This window comes from Plectropomus leopardus, chromosome 5 (assembly GCF_008729295.1).
Source record: "Plectropomus leopardus isolate mb chromosome 5, YSFRI_Pleo_2.0, whole genome shotgun sequence".
Lineage (NCBI taxonomy): Eukaryota > Metazoa > Chordata > Actinopteri > Perciformes > Serranidae > Plectropomus > Plectropomus leopardus.
In genome coordinates this window covers 29,529,566-29,551,970 of record NC_056467.1, presented here as the reverse complement: position 1 = coordinate 29,551,970, position 22,405 = coordinate 29,529,566, and the positions used below count along the sequence as shown (strand labels likewise).

Sequence of the window (22,405 nt, the reverse complement as noted above, 5' to 3'; positions counted from 1 at the left end):
TGAGAAATGCCTCTCTCACACACACATACAGTCCTCATTCATACAACTTAATATTCCTTGAGATCACACCACCTCACTCACGCCAGGAGGAAAAAACTCCCACCCAGCTTCTTATGTGACCTCTGAATATTGTTTTTAAAGTCAGTGGTTTACATGCACTGTTAAGCTGAGCTAAAGTTATTGCTTGATAAGGCCGTTTAATTGGACTACTCTTCTCCTCCCAGTATACTGTACATGGACCAGTGGAGAATCAAGCTATTGATGAAAGTATGTCTGACTCTCCCATTCCTACACCAAACAAGTTAGCAACCAACAAACATGTTGCATGCCGAACAGTGACAACATAGGTAACTTTTTGGCACTGTACATTTCGTACACACTCTAACAATTTAGTTTGTACCTTCGTCTTGTTTTGTCTTTTTTTTTTTTCTCTTTTTTTTCTCAACTTTCTTCTACAAACTTATGTCATGGATTCACTGAGATATCTAGAGGGAGTTTTTAATAAGTTGTTTAGTCTTAGATATTTAAGCCTTTTGTAATACTGTCACTTTATCGTACGCTGCTGGACCTGATTCATATGTTTCATTCTTTTCTTGTGTCAACGTTTACAGAATGGCAATAAGATGAGAGTTGACTTTGACCCTGACACAGCATCGAAATTGCAGTACAGCTGTTTGGCTACTCAAATCATGATGCACTTCCTGGGGCCCTGATTTATGTTGTTGGACTATCAGGTCAAAGTCCATTGCTGGGACTAAGAATGCTTAGGCCAGTTTGGGTCCAGTTGAGGTGTATACATAAAAGAGTCGATCACCCCCTACCATATTATCTAGGTGTGTTAGACCGACATCAAGAAATTCGACTTGCACGTGCAGTCCAGTTTTAGTTGGACTAACAGAATAACTTGACTTTTTCTAACATCATGTAAACGTATCGAGTGTCATTCTCACGTACACAAGCCAAATCTGTTTTTGTAGCTGCAGATTTGGTCTATTATTATGTGTTTTCATTTAACTATAAAGCAGCCCTGTGAAGTGCAGCCAGCAGCCTGCAGGAGCCATCTGATAATGAGCAAATGCACCAGAATAATGGTCCAGCCTGGCTACTTTAATGTGGTTTTTTAAGAATGCTGCAATGGAAGATTTTTGCAGCCTTGTGTTCCTCTTTAAACATGTTTACCACAGAGAGTTTGCAGAGACAGCAGGTTGTGATTTTTTAGTTGATGAGTTCTGCTTTCAGGGCACCTTACTGAGCCTAGGTCATGTTCAAAACAGCAATGAGGCAGATTTTACACCATTTTTGGCAGTAAACACTTACTGTAATGACCATCCCCCACTGTCATTATGCACACACCCCAACTTCATGTCTTTTCTTCCACAAGCACACAAAGTTACCAGTTAGAGTGCATGAAGGGAAAAACAGTCCTAGAAAATTTTTTTTTAAATTATTTTTTTTAATTAATTTTGTATTGATGTGTCTCCACACAATAACTTTTAATCATTTAAAAGCTGATTTATTTATTGATTTATCTGTGTTTGGTCATAACTGTTTGATCAATAACTGAGATTTTGATCATTAATGACAATTACTTGGAAGTGATATTGAAATTATTGAAACTTTCCATTTGAATCCAGTTGTTTTCTGTCACAAAAAATAGGTTTCTACATGTAATCACTCTGCTATTGTTAAAGTTTTTTTGTATTCGTAATTTAATTCGTAATTAGAAACAATTACTCTGTCAGATCTTCAGTTCTGCTACTAAATGCCATTGCTAAAAACGTTGGCTTTAAATCTGTTAGCACTGAAAGAACAGCATCCTCTCCCTGTTTGTGCCTTAAAGCAATAAAACATATTACTCTCCAAATCTGGCCAAAAAAAATTCAAAATACAGTGGAAATGCAGGCAGAGGCTGTCTATTTCCTTAGCAGTATTTTTTTAATATTATTGTGTTAAAGCGGTAAATGAAGATAATAAAACTAACTTAACTTTGTTATCTGAATGTTTCAGGCCAAACATTCAGGAGACTCCTTCAGTGCCGGCCCAGATCATTTGATCCACAACCAGAATGTGAACATCCCACCAGCCACATACCTCATCGGGGACCTGGAGCCCCACAGCCTGTATGCTGTCCGGGTGGCCTGTCATAGCAGCCAGGGCCCTTCGGACTGGTCGCACTGGGTGGAGCTACGCACCAAAGAAGGAGGTGAGGCCTCCAAGAGAGGAGAGGAGATGTTTGTTTTCACCCTGTGTGTGTGTGTGTGTCTGTGTGTCTGTGTGTCTGTGTGTGTGTGTGTGTGTGTGTAGGGTCACCTCCTCTGAAGTGAGTTGAGGTCACGGCTGTGTTATCTGGCTACTGATTGAGTCCTGGTCTCCTCCCACTCCTGCTGTGGAATGAAACCAGTACAAGACAGATGCCTCTTTGCAGCTAACAGGCACCATTCTGCTGCTTTTATGAAGGTTGTGGGTATTACTAAGGATCATTTTGATGATCTATGAATATGTTTATATTCCACATTTACCCCAAAATAATATCCAAGATGTACCATTTGAATTAAACTTTATTTTACTGCTAAAAATACCAGGATTTACAAAGAGGGATTTACCTAGGAGAGAGTCCTGGTCAAGTCTCAAGTCTTCAGAGACAACTCTTTCAGGTGCATGCATTATGATACAGCATTTGAACAGTTTCAGTTCAAAGCTGTGTTAGTGCTTTTTTTGTGGAGCTAAGACACGTCTATTCAATGCACAGGCCTGATCATTACATATTGAAATTGCTTTCCTATTTTATATTGTTCCAGGATTATACAGAAGTCTAACATAGGCCCCCAGACTATATCTGATAGTAATTCTTTTTTTGTTCGGGCGATGGTTGATGGCTATGAGTGTTTGGCATTTTTTTGTTGGACTGCAGCTTTGCTCTAATGATCTCGTATGACTCTGATAGTTTCATATCTTTCCTTTAATTTAAAGGAACTATAGAGGGGCGTAGCTTCTCCCCTTTCAGAGTCCACATAGGACCTAATCGATATATATGATAATCAATATATAAGATAATTTTTTAGGTAAAAAAAAGTCGCATTTTGTTGTAGGTTAGTCATAGCACCATTTAGTTTTGTTTGAAACCGCTCAGTGAACTACACCAGCTTACTAGCTTTAAGGTAATTTATTTATTCTGTACACAAATGTTACACTGTCTTACCCAAAGAGTTTTATCCAGCAACTCCTGTCCTTTTTGTAGGCCGGGAAGCAATAGAATAAGTGAGACCCGTCGCTCATCGGGTTAAAAACACACAGACATCATAGCTTCAGCAAGAGAAAGCCATGACATCATCTACACGCCTTAAGTAGTCATTGTAATGATGTGTTTTCAGTGTCATACTTCAACAGTTTTACTACAAGCTGCAACTTTCTTCACTTGCAAAGTTATCTTTTTAAATTGACAAATTTATCAGGGTTACTACGGATCCTTAAAAAGTCTGAAAAGGCATTAAATTGATTCATCTAAAACTAAGGCCATAATTGGCATTTAAATATCTGCAATCGATCTTTCAAAAGTATTAAAAATGCTAAGACATAGAAATCAGGACATTATGAATCACTTTTTTCAATGCTGCATTGTAAAATCTCAAAAAATTGATAAAATCTATTTTTTCAAAAAATATTTTTAACTGAATGCCTCTTGCATTAATGTCACACAGTTTAGGATATAAGAGGATATAAGAGGCTCCTGGTAGGCACAAGTAGGCTCCAAAATGTCACTTGCATTGGCTCCTGCAGTGCATTAGTCCCATTCATGAGTTTGACAGCTTAATGAAAGACAGTGAAAAGCCTAGAGGGATACTCTTAATTATCGTGGACACTTAATGGTGCTTTAAATGTGTTTCTCTGCCTCAAAATATATATTTATATATTTACTGCAGGTTTAATTTTCTCGGCTGCTTTTCAGCTTGACGCCAAGTGAGTCAAGACTGATGGGAAACATACTGTATGTATAAGGAGTCAGAGAATCAGATTACAGTGCACTGTTAGTCATAATATTCCTTCCCGTGCCCCTTTAACTTAGTCTGCGTTCATGAAGAATACCAGACACGAGTGCCTCTACGAACATTCAAATGTAAACTCTCAGGGTGGACTGGTATGGAGGGGACAGAGTAGGTGGAGACGCGGAGAGGGAGAGAGGGGTGGACATTAAATCCTCCTGAAAGACTTCAGTTAGGATCGCAGCGCTGAGTCCAAACTGTAACGCTCGGCTGCCGTGTGTTTGAGTTAAACTGAGGTGGGATTTTCCATGCCAGCTCATGCCGTCTCTATGCCTGGATGAATAGGAGTGGAAACACTAAGAGGACAGATATGCTGCAGGAGGGATGATGGGGGCTTTCCATTATGGAAGCAGCTCATAATCTGAAAACACTTAAACATTTCTCATAAATAGGAAAATGGAGAAGTAGTGCTCCTTGAAATGTTACTGTAAAGGAGAAGGACAAGAAGTGGTTTTGAGATACGCCAGCTACAGTCTGGATTTTAAGGTTTTAGTTCCTTTTTTGACAGTTATTTATTTTTCTATTTCTTTAGCCTTTAATTAACCAACAAAAACCCTCTTGAGATTAAAAATATATTTTTTCAAGAGTGGCCAAGGTTACATTTAGGCAACATAGAACAAAAATACAAAAACTAAACATACAACTCCAAGACAACAATACAAAACACAAAAAGAACACAAAATAAAGTTACTACAAGGAAGGACTAAAAATATAATATATGCTAGAAATAAACCACAAAAACAAGACAATTCAAAGACCAGCTAAGAAACACCCTGAAAATGAGAGTCATTTTCAGTTTTTATGCTTCATGTAGACACATAAATATACTGGAAGTAGGCTGAGAGTAGCTTTATAAATAAGAGAATGTCGATGAAAAAGTCTCTGCAGATTTAGAGAAGTTACAGAAATCTTGGTTTCATTTCAAGGGAAAAATCCTCTGTTATGCCAAATTATGTAATTTCCCTTTGGATAGTATTGTCTCAGCTCTGTGCACTTGTTCTAATGAGTCAGCGGATGGAGCAAAAACAGAAGATAAGATTCAGCTGCTGGTCAAAGATAGTTCAGGAGGTGCTGAAGGTCAGAGGGAGTGAGAGACTACTCCCAGCTCCGCCATATTTTCCACATCTCTCTATTAAGTTTCAGAGCTCTAGACTGTGACCAAAGTCCCAGAACGCTCTGCTCTTCAGCCTGAAGTTTCTCTGGCTTTCTTTCTGCTCCATTTGTTTCTCATTAAGAATCTGCGCGGATTCCGAATGTGCTTCCCTATATCTCTTTACATGTGTCATCTTGGCACAAATAGCCCCATCTGCTGCTCCTCTGTCTCCTTCTTAATTCTTGAGTTATTCACTTCATTACAGACTCTCCTCCCGCCAGCTCTTTTTGTTGTCACATCCATCCTCCATTTCACTCAGCTATACTGCGCTGACTTGCTCTCATTTGCCGTAACAGTCTGGGTTTGGTTGTGATGAGTTACAAATAAGAGACATGATATAAAAGGATTTTTTTTAACCCTTATGGACTGTTTTGAGCATTTTCTGCAATTTTCATTCTTCATTTTTTGATAATTTTGGCTGTGATCATGCATATGTCATCAATTTTGGCAAGATTGTGTATTTTTGTTTAATCTTTGAATTTGGAATAAATGAGAGCAGGTTTACAGAATGAAAATGTCAAACATAATCTCATTGCAGCTTTAGGATTAGCGGGTGACACGGGTCGTCTCACTTCCTCTCCCACTGATCTGCCCCCTCCTCTCTCTCTCCTTCTGTTCTCCCGTCCTCCGGGGGAAATCATGGGCTTTGGGAAAATAGCAAAATTAGTGTTTTCTCAAAGTGCCCCCTTCCCCTCGTTTCCCTGCTCTTGCATTCAGTCCTTCTCCCACCATCAACCCCCTCGTTTTGGTTTTCCCACAGTGCCTAGCTGTGTGCTCTGCAGAGGGAAATCACAGGTCATCTGAGGTCAAAGAAAAGGGGGGAAATGAGAGATGAAGTCAAGAAGTTGAAAGTGGATTCAGAAAAAAAACTGTTATTTGCTTGTTTGATGCAGAATATACATTCCTCAGTGCTGTTTGTTAATCTGTGGTTTACTCTTGCCAGTGTTGTAGAGTATTGAACATCAATACCCAAGTAAAATGTACAATTACTCCTATAAAAGTGAGTGGATAAGTACCTGATGAGTAAACTGCTCAAAGCACAAGTTAGTTTCCATTTTAATATTTTTTTGATGGGCTGTGGGCCACGCAAAGTAATGGAAGCACTTTTTAATAAAACTATGTCTTTTTAAAATGAATTAATAATGCCTTTAAAAGAGGACTAATACATTAAAAAGCCCAACAGACCATGCTCCTGGATAAATTGATGTCAATTGTAAATTGATATCATAAATTAACTCATAGCGGGAGCTACCAATAGCTAACTTAATTTCCACATATGTGTGACTGAGGTTCAATGTCCCTGCAGAGGTTAGGAGTTTTAAGGAGCAGTGTTTGTCCAATGCAGTTTGACATGTTGGAACCAACACATTAGGCAAAATGTGAATGGCCCTATCTGGAGCCAGTGAGCACATTTACACTGTGGTAGAAAATGTCGAATTATTGAATTAGTCTGACTAAAACTGGACTTTTAAAATAAATATTAAACATGTTAGTCAAAATCGTACTGAATTGAATTTCTTGTCGGACCAACACACTCAGATAACGTGGTTGGAAGCATCATGTACACACCTGAGTCAGACTTAAACTGGATTAGATGTTGTGCGCGTCCTCCGAGTCGCTGTGCTAGCCTCCCTATGGCCTCCCTATGGATAGGGAGGCTAGCATAGGGAGGGATAGGGACAGTTCATTATTTATGAGGAGTGCTGCAAAGGCATTTAAGGGTTGCAGTTAGAGTTAAATAAAAATGTCACACCTCAAAAGTAAAGTGTAGTTCCTTAGAGGGTTCCGATCCGGTTTAGGTAGTTTTGTTATTATCATCATCATCTTCATCTTTTTGTTGTACTTATTTCTATGTTTTTTAAATTTCTTTATTATTATTTCTTTATTTATTTATTTAAATATTTATTCAGCCTGTGATGGGAAGGGGAGGGGAGGGTTTGATAAAAGGTAAACTTTCCCTCTGGAATATCAGTACCAGCAAAATTTGTTAACATGTGGACACATATGGATGAGGTGGAGCTATGTATATGTGAATTATTGTTGTACTCTGCACAAAACTACATAAAAATTTGATGACAAAAAAGGTTTAAAAACGGCCACCCCCCAAAAAATCAATATCAGTGTAAGTGCACACTAAATTTGAACATTGCAACAAAAGCTGATGGAGGCAGCATTAGGCCAGCAACTCTGCCGTTCAGTGGAGTAAAATGACTTTTTCCCAAACGAGTCTGGTGTTTTTGATATGATAACTTAAAATCTCTGTCGAGAAGGGCTGTCTTACAGCAAGGGAAAGCGGTGAAAATATTTAAAATATAGCACACATGGTGGACTTTGTAAACGAGGACTTGCTCCCTACGTGGATATAAACTGCTCATTCTCAAGTAATGAGAACACAACAAGTCGTATTTTTTTCAGGTGATTATAGTCTAAAGAAAACATACTTACTATATTATATTCCATCTCTGTCAATATGTCCCTCTAAATCCTACGAACTGGACATTAATGTGCAGTTTAGCCACTTTTCCTTGTGAAGCAGCTAATGTTTTGGTAAACACTGCAACACTGCCTAATTCCCTCCTAACATAAGTCTGCACCCCTGAAGATAAACCAGAATTAATCCAGAGTTACGGGACACCCAAACTCACCGTCCTGATGGAAGTGAGTCACAGTGATGTGGCACATGTGTCACATTTCATCCAGTTTAATGCAACTTCCAGCAGAATTCAACTCCAGTCATGAAAGGACTTAGTTTGTTAAAAACAGACAACAATCTGTTCCCCTATAAAAACTGAAACGAGGTGGAAGTCCATAAAAGTGGTGACATATTCGATGACACTAACATTCGTGCTGCGACTGATCTGGGAAACATGTTTCCTGTGTAGTGCTGCGTTTGTTTTCTTTTATAGAGAACAGACTGTAGATCCCAGGGTTATGAGTCAGTTTTTTGGCTTATGGGTGACCCTTTTCCATCCACGTGTTGACCCACGCGGAGACTGAGAGGACGACATGGAACATAAAGAGAAACAGAGGCCTGCCTGCGAACAATGTTTAAATGCTTCCAAGCACGGTTATCCGACACTGCTTCTTCAACAGCAACATGAAACAGGATGTGAAACAGTAGTCAGCCATGGATGCAGATGTTAACATCTTCTGCTGTGAACTAATTGTGGCTCGAATGTGTTTGTTTCCCAGCGTCTTGCCAGGCCCGGGTTGCTTTAATGTGGAAGACAAAAAAACAACATGAGGCGTTTCTTTTCCCCTGTAGTTCCTGAAAACAGCACCAGCACACATCTAGTTTCTGTGTTTTCTCTTGAAACTCCCCAAATGTGGAGCTTTTGCAACAGTTTTTTTCCCTCCTCCACATACGTCAATAGTTAACATCTCTGTTCTCTTGAGCTCATTGCCTGACAAAAAGAGGCATTACCACAGAGAGGGCAGCGAGGGAGAAGAAAACTTGGAAAGGAGGAGACGGAATCATGTTGGATGGAAGACAGGGAGAGGCGAAGAGGGGAGGAGAAAGGGAGAAAGGGAGCGGGTACAAAGAGGTGGAGAAGGGAGGCACAGAGAGGGACAGATGACGGATCATAGGTGGAGACGAACTGCTGGAACGAGCTCGACTTGGAGGTTGTTTTTGTTGCCGCTGGCAGGCAGAACGGGGACCGCATGTGGAAACAATCATCCGCCAAACGCTTCCTGATAACATCATCCATATAGGCTGGGCCATGTTTCCCAAACTCACACTGACTCTGTGTGTGTGTGTGTGTGTGTGTGTGTGTGTGTGTGTGTGTATGTGTGTGTGTGTGTCCAGTTAGTTTGTGTGATTTTGTAAGCCTGCAGAGCAAGTGAGAAGCAAACACAAAGAGAGCCTTAACTCAGACGGCAACAAAGGAAATAAGCGCTGTCGTCTCCTTGCGAAAAGGTTCTTGGATTTCTGCGCTGTACGGAGCATCAATCACACTTAAGCACACTAAAACACACAAATTCCTCTCACTATTTCTAGCATTTTTATTCAGCTAGGTTTTCTTTCTGTGCTTTTCTTTTTGTGCTGCCAGCAGCCCTTTTTCACTCTCTGCTCCAGAGAGAAAAGGGCAGGCGAGTGAATTGAGCAGAAATAAAGATGGACAGAAGACGAGGGACAAACAGGCCTCAGCATGAGTTTGTCCTACCGTGGCTTCTGACTAATCGTCTCTTGTCCGTAGTGCCCTCAGCAAGCCTTTTCTGTCCTAATAAAGCCGAATTCTCCACATTCTCTGACATCTTCTCCCTCCAGCTGTTGTAGTTATCCACTCCCAGGAGGCTTCAGCCTGTCAAAACAACACACGCCTGGCTAACCCCAAGCCCACTGGCCCCTGGCCCCACAGGCACGGCCACGCCGATTCCTCATTCACACCCAAAATCTTTTCACGTGTATGCTGCCGCACCCTATGCTACATGCTTACCAAATCTTACATCAACCCTACAAGTGAAAATAAGGGGTGTAACCGCTTGGTTCAGTACGACACAGTAGTTTCGCCAAGCAGCAAACTCTGAGGCTGAAAAATTAAGCCAGTGTGTAAGTGCCAAAACTGCAGTTCATTGAATAGCCACTAGAGGCTGGCTCCAATACAAAATCAGTCCCCACAGACCCCCATGTTAAAATGCCCAACTTAACAACATTCATGACAACTGCACAGGGGGGCGAAGTTTTATAAAAGTCACCAGCTTACATTTTATTAAGGCCCAAAGCCACGCGTATTTAAGGCTAAGTGACAGGCTGTCTGTCGACAGTGTCCACGTTCCTCTACAGTGCCAGCCTCTCACCCAAATATAGTCTCTTCCTACTCCCGAAAAAAAAAAAAAGTTTGTGATAGCCAAAATGCTGAGCTTAAGGCTTCCAAACAGCAGTTCACAAACCAATGGGTGACATCACAGTAACTACATTCATTATTTATACAGTCTATGGGTGTAACTGTTCGGTATGTTCTCTATACAGAAGAAAAATAAAACAATGCCAGAATTACTTATCCTTGGTTTCCTTGGTAAAATGTTTTATTTTTCTATTTTATGTTATTTGTATTTATGAATTAATTAAAATTAACATAATGAAATATGATGTTTTTTGACTCTCATAAATGATGCTGCTATACCTGACTCATCATCTAGGGTGTCTTCTTAGCAGTATTGAAATTAAAAGCAGCTCCTTACAAAATATAAAATGATGGATAGTATTTATAACCAAATACACACAAGAGAAATAACTCTGTTTCTGATGTGCAAGAGAGAGAGAAATGCGTTTTAAAAAATAATTATATGTATTAAAACTTATATCATTATTCAGGCTTTTTTTTTTTGTTTGTTCATTCTTTGTTTTTGTATAAAGAGGAATTAAGGGCTGATGAGATCCTGAAGGTACTGTTGAATATGAATTGTCCTTTGGGATGAATATAGTTTTTTGTATTGAATTTAATCTTGTAATTGGGCTCCATTGCTTTAGGCATGTTTGTAAAGCCTGTGTTTTCCACTGCAGCCTACATGTAATACATGCATTGTGTTTTTGTGTGACAGTGCCAGAAAACCCACCTGTTAACGTGAGCGCGGTGCTGAACGGGACCGAGGTGCTGATGACGTGGGAGGGACCTCCAGGGAAGCTGAACGGAGAACTGCAGGGCTACATGGTGGAGTACAGCACGCCGGCTGCACAGCAGGTCAGTCTGGGACACACAAAGATAAAAAGAAAGTATCAAATATACTTAATATTGACCAACTATCTCATTTCTTTTGTTGACAGTTTGTTGTGGACACTGGATTGGACACTGAGCTGTCAATCAATCTGTCTGTCCCCCTGTCTAATGTGACCTTTCGAGTGTGTGCTTATACAGGGGCGGGGCAGGGACCCTGGACCCCAACACAGACCCTGACACTTACAGCGACTGGTGGTGAGTGACAACAAAAACAATAACATACTGCATTCAATTTTTTTTGCATAATTTTGTAACATTTTTAAATACAGGTTTTACTAGGTGTCACTAGGTGTTTTATTTAATTCTGCATGAATAAACGTGTTATTTCCGCTTTTACAAAACACTGTTGTTTTTCTCAACAAAAACAACAAAATATTGACTCTGCTTTTCTTTTCTTTTTTACTTCCACAGAAATGGAAGGATTCAGAGGTGAGTAATGAGCGGCTTTGCACACGCAAACGTACAAACACGCTCTTCTGTGACCTCTCAGAGCGGCACATAATGACACAGTGACAGTAAAGTGAGCTCATGGTGGGGTTTTTTTCTGCCACAGGACTTCTCTTTCTTATTTTCTATCACTGGGTTCCTCCAAGAGCCTGAAAGTTCCTTCCTGTGTATTTCAGAAAAAAAAGGAAGGAAGAGAAAAAAGAGAAGAGAGGATCTGAGAGAGACGAGAAAGGGGAAGGGGGCGGTCGGGTGAATGGGGAGACGCATCATAAATATTTATAACTGGCCGGAACAGTGTAGCATCTCTGTTTGCTTAGTCTAATAGAGCCAGACAGACAATTCAAACAACAAGAATGGCAGATGAAAAGAGGCAGGGAAAGTCGGGGGAGGATGGATGTGAATTAGAGGACAAGTTGGACACAGCGGGCAGAGGTTAGGAGTGAACAGCAGTAGGGGGGGATACTGGGAGCGCATTTGTGCAGAAAAAATTACTGGGACAGAAATGGGACGGTAAAACTTAGAAACAGCAAAAGTTTAAAAAAAGCATATTTTTAGTAAGATGAGAAATGTTTAGATTTAGCTCAACAAATATAGAGGATAATAACCTCAACAACACTGCACTTGTGCTTAATAAGCAAACAAACTCTGCATGTTACACTCTGCTAATTACATGCTATTCACTAGGAAACTAGATGGTAACAAAATATAGTGAGTGAGTACAAAGCTACTGCTGATCACATACATGGAAAACTACTGGAAAACTAGATGGTAATGGTATCTCTGTATCACTATAGCATCAATAAGAAAACAATAGTAGGTACAAAGTTTGGTAAGTAAACATGGAAATGTACTCTCTAATGACATTTTAAATGTGGATATTTTTTGGTTTCTTTACAAAAAACTAAATGTCTTTGGGTTGTGGATAACAAGACATTTGAAGAAGTGATCTTGGGTTTGGTAAACACTGATTGACATTTTTCACCATTTTCAGAACTACTATAATGTAGAAAAGTAATGTAGAAAATTATGAACAGATGAATGAATGAGGAAAAAAATAACTAGTTGCAGCCCTACTACACTTACAGAGTTCATTACTATCTAGTTTTCTGGTAGGTTTCCATGTACTTAATAAGTAATTTCTTCGTACTTATGAGGCCGTTCTTTTGGTACTTTTCCAATGACTATATATGTTACAATCTAGTTTCAGTTTAAATACCATTTAATAAGCGGACTGTAAAATAAGTGGTTATGAAACATTGTTTTCTGTGAAGGAAATAAAGACAGTGTATGAATTTTCTTTACAAACCCTGAAAGCAGATAATGCAAGAGGAATACATATATCCCAAGCATTTGCACACAGAATAAAAAAAAGGGACTTGACCTTTTAAAACTCTGCAAAATTTGCAAAAGTGTGAAAAATTTATCAAGAATTAGACTACTAATTCAACTTTTGCCTTCAGATTTTAAAGCCCCACATGACTAAACCCTCCTCTGTCTCTGTCCACACCCTGTCCCTTTCAGGCCCGTCATTGCCCCCGGCCTTTTCCTGGCACTGGTGGTATGTGGTGATGGCGATCGCCGGCGCCGTGTCCATTGCTGTGCTCATGGCTGTTTACGTGGCCAAGCTGCGAGGCGCAAGGAGACGCGCTTTGGGTGCGTAGGCTGCTGGCGCTGCTCGTGGGTGGGTGGAAGGGAGGGACTCGGTAGCTGTGCCAAACCAAAAGATCTTCGGTGTTTTTCAGCTCCTTGACCCAGTTGCCTCACTTTGTGCATGCACTCTGAGGCACTTGGACAGAGTAAAAAAACATCTGTTTTGCAAGAGTTGTACTTGCAAATTTATGGAGCAACGCCATGTTTTCAGCTGTGTTTACGCTTCTGCTGGAGAGACCTCTCATTGTGTTTTGCCCTGATTTGTTTGATGTGTGTGTGCATTCACAGAGAGGCATTTGAACCCATGATGGAGAGCGGGGAGCTGGTGGTCAGGTACCGCGCTCGCCGCACGTACAGCCGCAGAACCACAGAGGCAACATGTGAGTTCCCCTCTCCGCCCCTACAGCTGGGACACTCAACCTGCTTTGCTTGCGGGCCATTTTTGTAAAATGACGGATGGCATAGGGCCAGTTGCAACAGCCCCATAAACGTTTCTAGGATTTAAGGACGTTTCTTCGATTTTTGGACATTTCTAGCACTTTAGGACATTTGTAAGACTTGAGGACATTTCTAGGATTTTAGGGCAATTCTAAGATTTTAGGACATTTCTCAGATTTAAAGACGTTTCTTGTATTTTAGGATGTTTCTTGGATTTTAGGTCATTTCTAGGATTTTTGGACGCTTCATGGACTTTTAGGACATTTCTAGATATCAGGACGTTTCTCAGATTTAAGGACATTTCTAGGACTTAAGGAGGCTTCTAGGATTTTAGAACCTATATTGGATTTTAGGATGTTTTCAGGATTTTTGGACATTTCTAGGATTTCAGGATGTTTCACAGATTTCAGGACATTTCTTGGATATTATACAATTTCTAGAATTTTAGGACTTTAAGGGCAGGACCTCTGTCGGGGGATGCGGGGGATCCTCCAGTGGTACTTTTTTTGATAAACATGCTCTATTTTGATGATGTTTTATGCACAATGGAACCTTTTTAAAGTAGAAAAACAATTCCCAGTATGAATCACTTTATTTTAATGTGAATTAGAAAATGGTTGGTGGGCCATCCGGCACCGTAACCGCGTCAGATTTTGCCCATGGGCCCTAAGTTGAATATCACTGCCCTACATGTTTCTCAGGAAGATGACACTTTATATTTGCGGCTGATAGTCCCTTCAGCAGTATGAGCTCTCAGCGTGCCTAAACATGCCTCTGTCCCCGGGATAGATAGCGATACAAAAACAGGTAGCGTCCTCTCTCATGCCCTGGGCTTGGATCCATCAGGAAATGTTTGGCTGTAATGACACACAATGACAGCTCTCTTCTACGCTTTTCAAGACAGAAAATCACGTCCTTGGTTTGTTTGGTTGATCAAAGGGAGGAATGCGAAGGGTTAATTCATTCCCCACAGCTGTGAAAACAGCCCAGTCAGCTGACATTCCCCTCAACTGCCCCTTATCTTTTTATAATCCTATCAATTAGATGTGCAGAAAATTTATTTGTGAACTTGTGCCCTGCATATTCAGGCGTGAAAGGACATCAGAATCAAATCTGACTTGACTACATTTTACTGTCAGAGCAGAGCAGAGGAAAGAGGAGGGACAGGGGAGGTGAAATCAAGATAACACTGGGAATAGCATTACAGCAGGGTGAGACTTGACGTACCCTTCCTGTGAATGAGATCTCAAACTCAAGCAGCCTGTAACAACAGGCGAGGAGTTACTTCATTGCTCTGACTGGAGCACCTTTGGTGAATAAAGTGAGAGTTTTATTCTTGTCAAAGTGGAGCTGTGACCTCATACAGAGCTGCGGTATGCGTGCTATCAACAGGCAGCAGAGAAACGTACCTGTAAACACAGCGCACAGACTCATTTCACCAGCTCGGTCACATTAAAGCTGTGACATTGTCCCAAGTGTAATATTTGTGTAGGCCTCATACACAGGTATGTAGATTTTTCTCTGATTTAGGATGTTTCTAGGATTTTGGGATATTTCTAGGATTTTATGACATTTCAAGTATTTTAGGACATTTCTAGGTGGAGCTGCGACCTCATACAAAGCAGTGATTTGCAGGCAGCAGCCCCTGTGAGTGATTACAGACAGAGATACGTACCTATAAACACCGTGTGCAGACTCAGATTTCACACAGCTGGGTCTCATTCAAGCCGTGACATTGTCCCAGGTGTAATATTTGTGTAGGCCTCATACACAGGTCTCAGCTTGCTGCAGTTACAAAGAGGCCCGGGGAAAGGCAAAACTGTAGAGAAAAAAGAAAAAAAGAAACATATTCAGTGAGTAAAATGAGACCAGTCTATTATCTTTGGAGAAGCGGCAGGAATAATGACACAGAAGCTAAGCAACATACTGCTGTGGACAAGGGCAACAGAAAAATGTATTTTGGCCACCTAAAAAACCTCCCACCAAAAAAAAAAAAAAATCAATAACAGTTTAAGTGTACACTATATTCAGTAATTTTGGCTCGGACACCTCAAGAGCTGCAGGTCTACTACTGCTTCAATCACTTAGTTAGTTTGTGTTATTGATGGACTTTGGTTAATCCACACTAACCCTTTAAAAACCAGTCACACAATAACTTAAACAAACTAACTGTTAGAGGCAGCAGTAGCCCAGCAGCTTCTGTGGTTGGCGATGTTAAATCACTGTTTTTCTCAATGGAGTCTGACTTTGAAAAGAGCACCATAACAGCTTCATTTCCCCATCACAAATCACTGTCTAATGGCAAGGTTAAGTGGTAAAAATATTCTGAATATAGCATACACTTAAACTGTTACAGATATTCCTTTTAAGATGGCTAAAATAAATTTTGCAGCCGACCCTGTCCACAGCATTACATCACTTAGCTTCCATGTCAGACTCCTGCATGCATCTCCAAACTAGTGGCATGCTGACTGACATCTACTGTAGGTAATAAACTAGCAATGGATAAGTACTTTATACAACCCCAGTTCCAAAAAATCTGATCCCTTTAAGTTTTAGTTTTGGTAATCGCAACTCAGGTTTTATTTATGTTTTGTTTTATTTTAGCTAAAATTAGTGATAAAACTTTTTGTAAGATATGATAATTGATATTTACAGTCAGGGTCTTGTGCATCAACAAAAGATACTTAATTTTTTTTGAAAATTCAAACATGAGGCCCAATAAAGCCATACCATAGAAAAACAACTAAGAGGGTCTCTTCTTTTACTGCTGAGTTTTACAAGTTGACACAATTGCTTAAGTTCAGTTATACAGTCTTATTTCCATTGTTTTTCAAGCTGGCAGCGTTTATCAACACTTTGTTTTTGGCCTTGGCGCTGTGTATGATGGTTTTACAATCTGGCTTTTTTCTTCTCTTTTCTGTGTTCATTAAAGTTCTTTACACCCCAAACACCATTAAAATTCCTTATTTTTCCCTTCTCAGTGAACAGCCTGGGCATCAGCGACGAGCTGAAGCAGAAACTCCAAGATGTGATGGTGGACAGACATAAACTCACCTTGGGAAAGACCCTGGGAGAAGGTATCACTTTGTTTTGTTTGTGTGGTATTTCTGGGAGTTGATATGTGCAGTTTAACCCTTCAGGCTTGCTTTAATATTACACACATGTATTTCTCTTCGCAAAAAATGTGCTTTTGATGCCACCATGTTTTTAGATGAAAAATATACAAAAAATAAATTATTTTTAATATACTAAAAGCAGAGTAGATTATTTTTTTGATGATCACAGCCTGGGATTTGTCAATGACTAGCAAAAACATTGCCTGTGACAGTGCACACAGTGGAAATTGCATTGTATTTTCTCTATATGCCAACTATGGTAGCAAAAAAAAAGACATCATTAGTGGGAAAAAGTTAAAATGACAAATTCCAAGGCAAAAGAATGACACCCAGAAATGATACAATGCATGTTTTTATGCTTTGAAGGCTGTGGAACCAAAAATGTCATTTTTTTGATGCGTTTCAATGGAGCAATTTTTTAACTTAACAGTATGAAAGTAACAATTTTGTTTCCACAGTGTATTATTGTAGGAGCTGAGCTGGAACTCCCAAGATTGAACAAAGATACACAATCATGCATGAACACAGCCAAAATTATGAAAAAATTAAGAATTAAAAGCGCGTAAAATGTGCCAAACAGCCCCTAAGGGCTAAGTACAGGGAGTGCTGACAAATGTCAAGGTGAAAAAAGCCTTTGTAAAGACAAGGTCAGACTTATCTGCTGTAGTACTGATGCTTGGTTTCCACTTATCTCGAATCATTTCTGTCTGACACCAAAATGTTTTGACCCTGGGTAAATTGGAACAATTTATAATTTGATAACCTCACAGTGAAGTCAGGGGACAAACCACCTCTCACCATTTTAATACAATGTTTATTGTTGTTGCATCCAAACTTGGTGATGGATTGTGATTTAATTTCTTTCTGCAGGGGAGTTTGGCTCTGTGATGGAAGGGCTGCTGACTCAGGAGGAGTCTGTTCTCAAAGTTGCTGTCAAGACGATGAAGAGTGAGTAAAAGCTCTCAGCAATCACCACAATGAATCCCTTCATCTCGAGAACACAGGCCAATTGATGGACAGCTCCTCGGGTCAGAAATTAACAAGTGTTTGGGGCAAAAATTTCAGTTTTTGATCAGAAAACAGACAACGAAGCAGCTTGTGGACAATATTGGCAGAAGACAAAGTTGACCCCACATTGACCCTAGTGACAAAGTAAAGACAATTGTGTAAGAACTCCAAAGTTGAGCGGAAAAACATGAATTATTAGGGACTAAAGAATTGGGAAAAACAGCGCCACCCTCTAATGTGAGAAGTCTGCCAGTTTCAGGCTGTGGTGATGGCGTTAAAACAAACTTAGTGGTAAAAATTGCTAACATCACTGTTTAATAAATTCAGGAGCCAAAGCAACCTCTGAAATGAAAGTTTATTTCTAACCCTGGCAGCTGTGAGCTGTACAAAACCACATGGCCTCACTTCTGTCCCGTCTCCTCCCCAGTCGCCATCTGTACCCGCTCAGAGATGGAAGATTTTCTGCGAGAGGCCGCCTGCATGAAAGAGTTTGACCACCCCAACGTCATGAGGCTTCTAGGTGAGTCTGGGTTCATACTGCCACGCACACACAAATAACATAATAAAAAGACATGTTTTCTGTCTGTAATCTCGGGTATCTTTATTCAGGTTTTGAGATAAAAAACTGCAGGTGAACACATTTAAAGAAACACTTTACCCACATGCTGTTTTACCTTGAATCTGTGAAGAAAACATAGTTTTTCTCTCATGCCTCCATGGAAAACAGGACACATATAGATTTATTGATTTTAGGGCGTTTCTGGGATTTTAAAGACATTTCTGAGATTTAAAGACATTTCTTGGGTTTTAGGACATTTCTTGGATTTTAGGACATTTCTAGGACTAGAGATGTCGTAAAATCTGAGAAACGGCCTAAAATCCTAGATCATTTCTAGGATTTTAGGACACTTCTTGAACTAGTTTCTAGAACTGAAGACCTTTCTAGGATTTCTGCACAATTTTTAGGATTTTAATTTATTTCATTTTAGGATGTTTAAGATTTTAGGTCATTTTATGACATAGTGTCTTTTTTAGTGTCAATATTATGGTTTATACTTATTCTATTTCTTATGATCTGTTTTGCTTATTTTCTATGTTGTTCTTGTTTTCGTTTCTTCAATCAAATTGTAAAGCACTTTGAATTACAGTTGATTTGTTTGAAAGGTGCTTTATAAATAAAATTTGATTATTAATGAAGAAATAGTCCAGATTACCGAATTTTTGGACTATTATTAAGAGTAACAGGGACTTTGTCTTTGGAAAGACTAAATTATTGAATATCTCAAAACCTTGGCTAAGGAAGCCACAAATATGTGCATGACTAAATACTATTAAGGTTCCACTAATTCCACTAAGGTTGTGAGAAAAAATGCTTTTGTAATTTAGGTTAAGTAAGCCTTCAAAAAAACGCCTTATATAATTTGCAACTTCAAGAGCTTATTTAAGATTGTAAATATAATCCTGTTAATTTCAACATGTATATATAGTCTGCGTGTATGATACTGAGCCGAGCTGTTTTTACAGGTGTGTGTCTGCAGACTGTAGAGAGTGAAGGTTACCCCTCCCCCGTGGTCATCCTGCCCTACATGAAACACGGAGACCTGCACAGCTATCTGCTGTACTCCAGGCTGGGAGACTGTCCTGTGGTTAGTCTCACTTCAAACAATACAAGCAGAAAAGCAGAGTCAGCAACTCTCTCTCTCACACATACACACACACAAACACACAGAAAACACAGGCAGTCGCATGCATACAGTCCCACACAATTGCACAGCTTAATGGGTTCAAGGTTTATAAGTTCACATCAGTGTCTGTCAGCAAAACTGAATCCAAAGGTCAACACAGACGTGAAGTGTTTGTTACAGTTAGTCCCCGTGCACACCTTCTTGGCAGCACGATCACTCTGAGGTCATAAAAACACCACATGTGTCTGTCGTTGCTATCGAAGTTTTACTTATTAATGGATGAGATGTTTTTTTGGAATCGAGAAGTGCTCTACGCTGTAAGTCCCTGAAGAGCTCGATTGAGAAACACAAGCCTTAATGAAAACAAGATTCGTAGAGAATGTTGAAACATCGAGGAGTTCGGCAAACATTCAGAAACACGGTGGTGTTGAACCCGATTCTTCCCACAGGAGGAGGCTGTATGAGGAGCAGGGAGCACTCAGTTCAGTCTGTGGTTCAGACTGATCGCACCCCCTCAAAGACACAAACTCTACCGCCCTCTACTGAGCACAACGTGACTGTCTTCCTGTCTGGTCTGTCCTGCAGTACCTCCCGTCTCAAATGCTGGTGAAATTCATGACCGATATTGCCCGAGGGATGGAGTACCTCAGCAGCAAGAACTTCATCCACAGAGACCTCGCCGCTCGCAACTGCATGTAAGCACATTAGTTTTTGCTTCCACTTTTGACTTTCTCTGTTCCTGCATGTCTTATCACTCTCTGTTTCTCATGAAGAGGAACTTAAAAAACAAACAAACTAAAAGCAGACCAAAAGACTGAGAGCAACATTTGGGAGAACGGAAACCCCAAAAAAGGCCTACATGATGCAGAAATAGGGATGTCACTCCTGCCTGGGCATTTGATTAAAAAAAAAAAGGGTTGCAACTTATATTATTATTATTATAGATTTTGTGTGTATAAAATGATAACCCTTTGAAACCTGGAGCGACATCACTTTTTTTGTACTTTGTACTGATTTCTTGCTCATTTTTTTAATTCATTGAAACTGCCACACTGCCTTCTCTCTTTTTTTTTTAAGAAAAAACACTTTGCTTTGATTATAAAGGTTATAAAGGTTATTATAAAGGTTAATATTATGTGATACAATCATTATAAATTTAACACAACTTTTACCTGGGTAATTTTCTTTTTTTTCAGCTTTCATTTTACTTTTATTTTTCCTAATTTCTTGCTAAATTTCTTGTACTTTTACTAATTTCTTCCTAATTTTGAGGCCATTTCTTCTCTCGTTGCTCATTTCCTTCTTCCCATGTTTTTTAAAAAAAAAATCAAACCAATTTGCTCAAGTTACAAGGGGTTAATACTTGAGACTTGAGTATCTCAAAATTTTACAGTACCTATAGAAATGTAGTTTTTTACTTCCCACCTATGCCTGAATGCCCCTTTTCCTAACATGCAGTTCTGTAACGCTGTCGTTTCTCTGCCTCAGGCTGAATGAGAACATGAATGTTTGTGTGGCCGACTTCGGCCTCTCAAAGAAGATCTACAACGGAGACTACTACAGGCAGGGCCGCATCTCAAAGATGCCCGTCAAATGGATCGCTATTGAAAGCTTGGCTGATCGTGTCTACACCACCAAGAGTGACGTGGTGAGTCCCCCTCGCGTGTGTCTGTGTCTGCTTAATCTAACTTTATTGTAGACTTTCAGCATTGTGGAGACTCATTTCCCATCTGAGGACCAGTCCTCACAAGGTTAACAATTTATTGAAAGCTTATGCAGTTTTAGCTTACGGTTAGAATTACTCCTAATGTAGTCTTGTTTTTTTTTGTAATAATTGAAAGACTTGAAAAGACCTGAAATTATTTCTAAAAGTTAAAGTGGATTGTCAGTGACTGTAACATTTAGCAGTTGGAACTAATTCCAAAACCTCCATTGATTTTTTTAGAGGGGATCTATTATGCTCATTTGCAGCTTTATTGATATATTTAATTAGTAAATACTAAGTGTAATAAAATGAAGATTTTGGGTGGCTATTGTTTAAGGTAACTTATGTTTAAGTGACAGTCCAAAGTTACACATGTAGCTGTTATGACAAAGTTCAGCCTACAGGAAATAAAGTCAACAAAAAGTCTTTACAAGTTACAAAAAACAGATGAATTTGAGTCCATTTTCAGTTCAATGATAAAATTTTACTTTCCATTTTTTTAAAGCCGCAAGTTGTCGATTTGTTGTCAACTATGAAATTAATGACCAACTAATTTGATCAATTGATCAGTTTGAGTTTACTCAGTTGATCAGTTTATTCTCTTTACTCCTCTTTGACAATAAACTCAATATCTTTGGTTGTGATTATTTAAATTGATACATGATTAAACACTTAATATTTACTAACAATGAAAAAAGCAACAGAAATCATCAAACACATGGTGACTTGGATTACATATTCCAAAAGGAGTGAGAAGAAGTACAAACTTGACAAAACAAATGTCTTGTGGACAAAACAAGACATTTGCGGATGTCATCTTGGACTCTGGGAAACACCGAGCGTCATTTTTCACTATTTTCTGTCATTTTGTAGACCAAATAACTAATCAATTCATCAAAAAAATAACCGACAGAATAAAAACAATCGTTAGTTGAAGCACTTGACATGAAGACAGAACTGAATGTGTTGCATTAAAGGACGCGCATTCTTTAGTAGAAGGATTTTGAGAATGCCTCGACAAACTTAGCGGTGTTATCTCCATCATCAGTGTTTGACCAGAACAGATTCATGTTTGACCAGTGTGTGGCAAGGTGTGTGAAAACAAGAGGAATTCAAACTCTTTAAAACTTCTCCTTACCATTTCCTGCTCCTTTCTCTGCCTGCTTCTCTCTCAGTGGTCGTTTGGAGTCACCATGTGGGAGATCGCCACGCGGGGCCAGACTCCGTACCCTGGGGTGGAGAACAGTGAGATTTATGATTACTTGAGACAAGGGAACCGTCTCAAACAGCCTCCAGACTGTCTGGACAGCATGTGAGTGTCGGCTCCTTCACTTTCACATTACTCACCCTAAACACACTCAGCTGATGAAGTGCCTCTGGAATCTTTGGCCTCCCGATTAGAAGTTACTTTTTCAATTGAGCAATCAAGGCTGGAGGCTG

At 39.6% G+C, this 22,405-nt stretch overlaps 1 protein-coding gene across 1 annotated transcript in view; it reads left to right on the top strand.

The window, feature by feature from the left end:
- Positions 1-22,405, top strand: part of LOC121943248 (tyrosine-protein kinase receptor UFO) — a 39,537-nt gene that overhangs the window by 14,587 nt on the left and 2,545 nt on the right. The window contains 14 exon segments of the mRNA XM_042486730.1: positions 2,008-2,203; positions 10,738-10,877; positions 10,961-11,105; positions 11,325-11,342; positions 12,882-12,988; positions 12,991-13,013; positions 13,299-13,390; positions 16,433-16,528; positions 17,438-17,515; positions 18,003-18,095; positions 19,100-19,221; positions 19,846-19,955; positions 20,749-20,908; positions 22,141-22,277. Of these exon segments, the coding sequence (XP_042342664.1) occupies positions 2,008-2,203; positions 10,738-10,877; positions 10,961-11,105; positions 11,325-11,342; positions 12,882-12,988; positions 12,991-13,013; positions 13,299-13,390; positions 16,433-16,528; positions 17,438-17,515; positions 18,003-18,095; positions 19,100-19,221; positions 19,846-19,955; positions 20,749-20,908; positions 22,141-22,277 (1,517 nt within the window).